At 62.1% G+C, this 8585-nt stretch overlaps 2 protein-coding genes across 2 annotated transcripts; both read right to left on the bottom strand.

Moving 5' to 3' along the window:
• Positions 1 to 2292: 2292 nt before the first annotated feature.
• LOC125335079 lies at positions 2293 to 6051 on the bottom strand. Its single transcript, XM_048322340.1, has 6 exons — positions 5953 to 6051; positions 5455 to 5812; positions 4778 to 4909; positions 4192 to 4367; positions 3972 to 4077; positions 2293 to 3426 (listed from the first exon to the last, which is right to left on the bottom strand). Exons 2-6 carry the CDS (start codon positions 5584 to 5586, stop codon positions 3175 to 3177), a joined length of 798 nt encoding a protein of 265 aa, XP_048178297.1. The 5' UTR covers positions 5587 to 5812; positions 5953 to 6051; the 3' UTR covers positions 2293 to 3174.
• LOC125335491 lies at positions 5734 to 8017 on the bottom strand. The gene is made up of 4 exons (XM_048323161.1): positions 7930 to 8017; positions 6528 to 7244; positions 6263 to 6348; positions 5734 to 5748 (listed from the first exon to the last, which is right to left on the bottom strand). Exons 1-4 carry the CDS (start codon positions 7934 to 7936, stop codon positions 5734 to 5736), a joined length of 825 nt encoding a protein of 274 aa, XP_048179118.1. The 5' UTR covers positions 7937 to 8017.
• Positions 8018 to 8585: the final 568 nt, after the last annotated feature.

The following is an 8585-nucleotide window of genomic DNA, read 5'->3' as shown; positions in this document are numbered from 1 at the left end:
ACAGTTGGCTGCCAGGGCCACACATAACAGCGGGAGTTGTTCGGTGTGAGTCCAAAATGCATCTACTAAATTGAATTACGCCGAAATTAAGAGAATTAATTGGCCCTGCTTAATGAGCAGTAATGGTCGAGGACTGAACAGCGATCCCAGCCATTCCATGGAAATGATGGGATCGTGCTTTATCAACAAAACACACACCTGATGGAGCAGTGGCAATGATCCCGGCAGCCTGAGGAGTGGGAAGAGTGGAATTCTCCAGGCTGGGTGGGAATTTTTGCTGTGGGATCACCAAAATCCCCTTCCAAGCAGAGCCATCCCCTGGGAGTAAAATACTCCCTGCTGCTTGTGGCTTCCGGAGGGGTTTAGTTCCAAAATGTCTTAAAATGGGGAAAACCCGCTCTGCTGGAGCAGCATCCTGCAGGAATTCCTGCAATGAGGAAGAAGACAGCAAATGCACCTTTAGTTAAGCGCTGGAGACTCAAAATTAACCAGGAGAACAAAAACATCTTTTCCAGGCTGATATCACCTCGGAATAATAGGAATTAACCAGCAGGGGGTGAATGTCCCTCCCTAAACCCAGCCCCTTCGCTGTGGCTTGGCTGGAGCTCATCATCACCATCAAAGGTATCGAGGTGGTTAACCAGGATTGCCCAGGAAAAGTGGGAATTAGGAAGGTACATGTTCATTTGAGGCTGATGAGGCTGCTCCAAGTCCCAGTGTCCAGCCTGGCCTGGGACACTGCCAGGGATCCAGGGGCAGCCACAGCTGCTCTGGGAATTCCATCCCAGCCCCTGCCCACCCTCCCAGGGAACAATCCCTTCCCGATATCCCATCCAGCCCTGACCTCTGGCACTGGGAAGCCATTCCCTGGGTCCTGTCCCTCCATCCCTTGTCCCCAGTCCCTCTCCAGCTCTCCTGGAGCCCCTTTGGGCCCTGGAAGGGGCTCTGAGCTCTCCCTGGAGCCTTCTCCTCTCCAGGTGAGCACCCCCAGCTCTCCCAGCCTGGCTCCAGAGCAGAGGATGAGGAATTCCCAGCTGGTTTGGGGACAGAAGTGCTGCACTCCAGACCCTTCAACAGCAGCAGCAACACTTCCCTTGGCCAGGGAGCAAAGCAATGCCCGGGATCCTCTGGATGGCTCCAGAGCAAAGCAGCAGCTGCAGGTGTCCATGCTGAGCACATTCCAGCTGCACCCCAGGATGGGAAAAAAGGTGAAAAACGGGGAGGAGAAGGTGAATTCATGGATGTTTTTTGAAGTCTGGCTCCATGTGCTGCCTCGCAGCTCCTTCAGAGGTTCCTCCCAGGAAAGCGCTCGATTGATTCCAAAATCCCAATGGCACCACAGGGCTGTAAAACTCCATCCCAAGAGCATTCCCGGCTCACTTCCCGTTGGGAAGGACACATCCCACTCCCGAATCAAACCCAACAAAAGACCTCCATTAAATCGCATCATTTCCGTTGGGTTTTTTTCCCTGGGGAATAATTTCCAGTTCTTGTGGCAGTGGGAGGACTCCAAAGGATCCGGGACCTGCACCCAGGCACCAGCACTGGGACCCTGCACCCCAAAATTGGGTCCCTGCACCCCAAAATTGGACACCCATCCCTATCCGGGACCCTGCACCCCAGCCCTGGAACCCTGTACCCCAACACTGGGACCCTACAGCCCAACAAGGGGACTCTGCACCCCAAAACTGCATCCCTGTGCCCACCATTGGGGTGCTGCACCCCAACACTGGCTCCCAGCACTATCTGGGATCCTGTACTGGATCCCTGCACTCCAAAATTGGGTCCCTGCACTATCTGGGACCCTGCACCCCAGCTCTGGGTCCCTGCCCCACCAGCCCAGAGGTGCCCCCAGCATTCCCTGGTTCTGTGACATCACGAGGGAACAACAGAGACCCGGACAAGGCGGAAAATCCCTCGGGATGAAGTCCTGGCTGTGACCATGCCGGGATTTGGGAGCCATTTCTCCACCAATCCTCTGCTGAAGGATCAGTCTGGTGTCCCTTGGTGTCACCTATGTGTGCAGGAACCCTGAGGTTGGCAGAGACGTTCCCGGAGCCTTGCAAACATCCGGGGTTTAATTAAAAGCCCTGCGTAGAAATGTGTTCATGGCACTGCTCTGGTTGTGAAGCTTAAAAGGAAAATCAGAAATCCTGAACTTCAGCCAGGCTGAGCATCCTGAGGGATCCCTGATTTTCCCTGATCCCACACTGCAGAAGAACATAATCACTTTAATTTTCATTGGAAAGCAAGCACACGGATATTTCAACCCTCATCCCCTCCCTCCCCCTGGAACGAGGCACAGCGATAAAATCCTGCCAGAGACTCCCATTTTCCCCTTTTCACGAGGAGAAGCTTTCCTTGGATGTTCTCCTGCAAATTAAAACCAGCATTTCCCAAGGAGAAGTGCAGAGACTGAGGAACGGCTTCCTCCTTTTCCAAATTGAACTAAAGCATCCAAACGGAACAATTCCTGTCCCAGGGTCAGCGATCCCAGCCTGGCTCCCTGGACAGATCCCACTTGTCCAAGGGCACTTGGCAGCTCCGGGATCCGTTACAACGTTGTGGTGCTTTTTTAGGAGGAGTTTGCAGGAGCTTTGTTGTGTTCATTGGAATTCTGTGACTGGGACCTCAGTTCCCGGGGAGAAAACTCAGAATCATGGAATCACTAAGGTTGGAGAAGTCCTCCAAGACCATCAAGTCCAACCTTTGACTGAATCCCACTGAATCCCATCCCAAAGTGCTACATGGACCCATTTTTTGGACACTTCCAGGGATGGTGATTCCACCACTGCCCTGGGCAGCCTGTGCCAGTGTTTAACCACCTTTTCAGCTTGGAATTTTCCCTGAATTCCCAACCTGTGTCCTCGTGGTGGAGCAGAAAAGGAAATGTCACCTCCGAGCTGCCCCTGGCTCTATCCCGGAGTGGGAGATGGGAGACTGAACAGAGGAGGGGCTGCAGGGTGGGATGTGGGACCCTGTGCCAGATCCAGGCAGCTCTGGAGAGGGTTCCTGTGATTCCATCCCGCCTGATCCCGTCAGGATCAGCAAACAGCCCTGGTGCCACTGTGGCTGACGGTGGTGGGACCTCCCTGAGGTCACAACCCCTGCAGGGCTGTTCCCACCAGGAATTGTGCTCCGTGCTGGAGCTCTGCCCCTTTTCCTTTCCTCGGATCAGCACCGGGGCTGTGGCAGAGGGGGAGTTCCCACCCCGGGCTGTGCCTGGCCCTCCTCTCTGCCCCTGGTGCCCAGTTGTCCCCCCAGGACAGTCGGGTTCCCTGTGTTCTGTGTCTTCTCCAGCTGCAGCTCCTGGAAGTGGTGCTGGACGTGGTGCAGGAGTCCCGGGGAGCCCCGGCCGTGCTGTTGGACCTCAGGACTGGAGCTCAGGGACGGGGAGGAGGCGGGATGGGGATGTTCCCTCTGTCTCTGCACGAGGGAGGGAAAGGTCAGCCTGGCTTTGGAAGCTCCAGGAGGATCCTGCCCACACATCCCTGGCTCCTCTTGGCTTGGAGATCAGCCATGGACACAGGGGGCAGCTCCAGGTGGCTGGACACACATCCACAACCTGATGGACATTTCACCGGACAGTGCTGGACACGAAGCCTCTGGAGGTGATCTGGGGGTCCCCGAGGCTCTCTGAGACTCCCACCCCCCCGAGACCCGGCCACCTGAACCCCAGCCCAGCCTCGGAGCAGAACTTGGGGCGTTCACCTGGGTCAGGGGCTCCCCCGGGGCTCCTGGAGCTGGAGCCTCCTCTGGCTGCTGCCTCTGCTCGCCCTCCTTCCCGGGGACAGAAACGCGGCTGGCCCCGCTCCCCGCGACCCCACACAGGGGCTGGAGAGGGGCTGGCATCGCCCACCCTGCGCTCCAAAGTGGAGGCTCCGAGGATGAGGAGCGTGGGACCCTCCAAGGGCTGATGCTGTCATGGACTCCGAGTCCTTCCCAGACCTTCCCCCCGATGCCCAAATCACCTCCTTCCTCTGTGCCGCGGCTCCCAGGGCTCCCTCCACGCTCTGCCACTGCCCGAGGCGCCGCTGGAGCTGCTGCCGGAGCCCCCGCAGGACGTGGAGAGCGCGGCTGGGGGAGAGCAGGGATGGGCTGCAGGAGCCGGGAGGGAGGAGGGGCAGCACGGGCCGGACCCCCGAGTCCCCCTGGGGCAGCTCCCGCCGAACCCCGAGCGCTGGGACCCACCCGAGGGCTGCCGGCGAAGAGCCCGGTCCCACGGCACTGCTGGGGCGGCGGCCGTGTCCCCACGGGGCCGCCGGGGGGGTCCCCACGGCCGGGGAGCCCCCAGCCCGCCCCGGCCCCGCCGGCTCCCGTGGGCGGCTCGGGAGATGCTCCCGGCGGACGCTCCCGGCAGCGCGATCCTGGAGGAGCAGGGAGAGGATCAGAGCAGCACCAGAGGCCCCAGAGCCCGCTCAGCCGCTCCTAGGAAAGCTTGGGAGCCAGGGCAGAGCTTCCAGGGGAATTCTGGAGCCCCCAGGGCTGAGCAGAGGTTTGGCAGGAGCAGAACAAGCACGGAGACACCGGGGGGCACCTCCTCTGTCCCCCGAGCCACCCCGAACACAGTGCGTGCCCCCGACACCACTGTCCCCACCAGCCCCTCTCCTGGAGGGGGGGTCAAAACCTCTGGGCGGCCTCAGAGGAGCGGCACATCTGGGCTGCTGTGCCCCCCCGGCTGAGCCCCCTCCCTGCGGACCCACTCCCCCGGCTCGGTGCTCGGCTGTGTCCTGGCGGCTGCCTCGCATCCCCCCCGTTCCCCTCTCCCTTCCCTGACCTGCTCCAGGGCCTCCTGGAGCTGCCGAAGGGTCTCCACCTTGTCCCTCTGGAGCAGCCCGTGGAGCCGGTGCAGCACCCGCAGCCTCTGCTCCAGGAGGGCGCGGCTGCCCCGCTCCAGCTCCCGCAGCCTCTGCAGGAGAGAACCAGAGCCGCGTCACCCCTGGCGCTGCCCAGGGCCACCCTCCAGGGCCTGGAAGGCTCTTCCCAAGGGCGGTGTCCAGGCAGGACACCCAGCTCCCTCCTGGCTGGGGTGGCACCACCCCAGCTTTGATGCCCATTGGAAAAGAGCTGGGGTTTGGTGGGTGAGTGCCCAGGAATTCTCACCCAAGCATCAAGCCCTGCCTGCTTCCCTGCCCTTCCCAAAATTCCAGCTCTCCCTGCCTCTGCTGGGGCTCTCCAGGGACCTTCTGACCAGTCACCCCAGTCTGCCTACAGCCACAAGGGTGGTTTTCCCAAGAAATTCTTCTCCTAAAAGCCTCAGTCCCTCAATAAAAACTCCCTGTGGATAAATCCAGTTTGGCTCTTTGGGAATTTGGGCAGCACAGAACGTTTCCCATGGGATGTGCGTGCCTGGAAAAGGGGCTGAGCTGCTGACAGGGGTGGGATGTGCGTGCTCCTTCCCACGGCCCCTCCGCTGTGATTTTGGCCCCTCTGGAAAACCGGGAGAGCGCTGACCTCCAGCAGCTCCAGTTTCTCTTCTTGAGGAGTCGCTGTTTTCCTTTTCTCCTCGTCCAGCCTCTCCCGGCCCACACAGGCTCCCTGCCCCTGCCAAGACTGGAAAATCCCCCTCGTTTCCCATTCCCACATCTTTGCCTCTCCCAGCAGCCGGCTCTGGCTCTCCCATCACACCCAGGAGCAGCAGAGCCGTGGCCGTGCCAGCACAGCCCCCCCGGCCTGTCCCTGCCACCTGCTGCAGTGCCAGGCCAGCTTGGCCCTGCTTGGGCCGTCTCGAGGTCACCTCACCATCCTCTGCAGGTCCGTGTGGCACCGGTGATGGGTGTCCCAGGTGTGTCCCAGCAGTGCCAGGCCAGCCCTGTGCCAGGGACACCGTCACCACATCCCCGGTCACACCACGGCCCAGCTCTGCCCACGGGGTGCCCATTCCCTCTTGGGCTTCCAGTGCCACCCTCTGCTCCAGCCTCAGTGCCAGACCCGTCCCTGGGGCCCCCATACCTGGCTCTGTCCCCTTGGGTCCGAGGCTTGGCACCAGATCCCAGCTCTCTTGTCCCCTCCTGGCTCCTCCGCAGGGACCAGCGCAGTGGCACCGGCAGCCCCGCCACCCCCTGGCATCCAGGAGTGGGGTCACAAACCCATTTATCCCTTTTCCAGTGCATGTCCTGGCCACATCCCGCTGCTCTCCACATCCCAGCAGGACGCAGAGCCAGGAGCATCCCTGCATCCATCCCTGCCCCCCCCCGTGCCTCCTGTCCCAGCTGGGGCTGTACCCGTGGCAGACCCCAAGCCCCACACCCCAGGGTCGTACCTTGCAGGGCAGCCCCACTTCCTGGTCCCCACCTGGGGACACAGGTGACCCCCATCGCCCGGGGGCTCCCACTGCTGTGCCAGCACCTGCGGGGAAAACGGTATTTGGGGGAGGGGGGAGCCCACAAACCCGCAGAAACCCCACAGGAACTGGGGCTGGTCCCTGCCACCGTGTCCCTGGCCCTGCTGTGCCCATTCCCCTGCTTGTCCCAGCCCTGCACCCTCCTCCAGCACCTCCCAGTGCCCCACGGCCAGCCCAGACTCACTCTTGCTGCTGCTGCCTGCTCCTGCCCTGTCCACATCATCCACAGCGAAGGTGACATTCCCCCCACGTCTCCAGAGAGCTGGTGGCTCCTGTCGCCTCATGCCCAGGGCGGGATGTCCCCTGGGCATGGCACTGCTGGCCCTGGGAAAACTGCTGCCAGGAGAGCCTGTCCTTGTCCCAGCCCTGCTCCTGCCAGCAGAGATCCCTGGAGTTCTCCAGGAATGCCCAGGCGAGGCCATGGCCGACAGGTCCCCATGGGGAGAGTCCCTGCGGCCCAGAGCTGGCTGCCCAGAGGGGACTGGCCCGGGGACCCCCCAGGCCATCCCCGCGTGGCTCAGGCGGGATATCCTCGCTCCCAGAGACTCCAGGCTCTCCCTCCTCCTCCGGGACGGAGCCCTGTCCTGCCAGGAATGTCTGCCCGGCTCCATCGCCAGCTGTGGCCGCACGTCCGGGCTTCTCCCTGCGGGCAACAAGGACTCCTCCTGCCCAGGATGAGTTCCCTCCGTGGGCACGTCCCCAGCAAGCTCCTCCTGGCACAGCAGGGGCTCCACCATTCCCTCCCAAAAGCTGGCAGCAAAGTCCTCGGTGCAGATGGAGCTGGAGCTGCTCCGGTGCCCCGGGCTGGGTTGGGAGCCCAGGAGCTGAGCCCAGGAGTGCTCCTCTTCCCGTGGGACAGGGCTGTCACCCCGGGCACAGCCGGCACGGCGTCCTGCCAGCTCTGCAGGGGACAGCAGAGTCATGAGCCCACCCCGGTGGGAAGGAGCCATCCCATCCTGCTGGATCTGAACCACCTTGGAGGGGCCGGCAGCTCCTGTCCTCATCAGGGAGCACTCGGAGCACACCAAAGCACAGACACTGAGCACAGCCCACCCTCTCCTGCAAGATCCTCACCTGCTTCCAGTAGGAAAAGCCACAAGATCATCTTTATTTTCATTTTAAACCCGGCTCAGTTTTGACCTTAATGATGCTCCCAGGGTCAGCACAGCTCAGCAGTGAGGGCAGTGCCAGGGATGGCTGGCAGCATCCAGGATGGGGCAGGGATGCTGGCAGCTCTTTCCAGGAAGGAATTTTCCCTAATACCCAATCTAAACCTCCCCAGCACAGCTTGAGGCCATTTCCCCTTGTCCCTGTTCCCTGCGAGCAGAGCCCGACCCCCCCGGCTGCCCCCTCCTGTCAGGGACTTGTGCAGAGCCACAAGGTCCCCCCTGAGCCTCCTTTGCTCCAGGCTGAGCCCCTTTCCCAGCTCCCTCAGCCGCCCCTGGGGCTCCAGCCCCTTCCCAGCTCCCTGATCCTCTGCTCCAGCTTCATTCCCAGCCAGGCCTTGCTCTGCAGGAGAGCTGGTAGAGGGGGATGGGGGGCAAAGCAGAGCTGAGAAAGCCCCAAAGTGCCCCGTCCCCACTCACCGGCCATCCCGAGCCAGCGAGGACACTGTCGGGATGGATGTCACCGTCCCTGCTGCCACCAGTGCTCAGCACAGCCACCCCTGGGCGCTGCAGGGAGCAGAGCAGGGAATGGGGCAGGGAACAGGGCAGGGAATGGGGCAGGGAATGGGGCACTGCCAGCTGTGTTCACCGGGGGGGACAAGGCAGGAGCACCCCGGTGCTGGTGCTGCATCTGCACCCCCACAGCCCAGCCCCGCAAAGGAACCCCCCCCCTTCCCATACCCCTCACCTGGATCTGCCGGCATCAGCAGGGTCCAGCTCCAGGATCCTGAAAACCCTGGGATGCAGAGGTGCAGAGAGGAGGAAAGAAGCGCTGAAGGTCCCAAAGCCCTTGGGGTGGGTCAGAAATCCCCAGGGGGGTTCTCCAGTGGGGCCAGGCAGGGCGGGCACCACCCTGGGCTCCCAAACCTCTGCGAGCTGGAGGGGATGGGACGAGTCCGTGCCGGAGCAAAGGTGTGCTGGCCCAGGTGTGCTGGTCCAGGCTGAGTGAAGGTGCTGAGACCGACCCAGCCCAGCCCAGCCCAGCCCAGCCCGGCCCGGCCCGGCCCAGCCGCCTCCGGAGCTGCGGTGCCAGCGGGTGATGGGGCACGGGGGTGTTTTCCCTTAGAGCCAGGACA

The sequence above is a fragment of the Corvus hawaiiensis genome, chromosome 18 (genome assembly GCF_020740725.1).
Source record: "Corvus hawaiiensis isolate bCorHaw1 chromosome 18, bCorHaw1.pri.cur, whole genome shotgun sequence".
Lineage (NCBI taxonomy): Eukaryota > Metazoa > Chordata > Aves > Passeriformes > Corvidae > Corvus > Corvus hawaiiensis.
Note: the sequence above shows the minus strand (reverse complement) of the source record. Positions and strands in the feature narration are given on the sequence as shown.

Bases quoted from the DNA above. Each gene is read 5' to 3' on its own strand.
- LOC125335491 (XM_048323161.1), bottom strand. The intron at 6,349-6,527 runs GTGAGTCTGGGC...TTTTCCCCGCAG, and splicing joins AGCAGGCAGCAGCAGCAAGA to GTGCTGGCACAGCAGTGGGA.
- LOC125335079 (XM_048322340.1), bottom strand. From the start codon at position 5,586: ATGTGGGAATGGGAAACGAGGGGGATTTTCCAGTCTTGGCAGGGGCAG. The intron at 4,078-4,191 runs GTGGGTCCCAGC...GCTCTCCCCCAG, and splicing joins TCTTCGCCGGCAGCCCTCGG to CCGCGCTCTCCACGTCCTGC. The intron at 3,427-3,971 runs GTGATTTGGGCA...TCCCTCGTGCAG, and splicing joins CCGCGGCACAGAGGAAGGAG to AGACAGAGGGAACATCCCCA.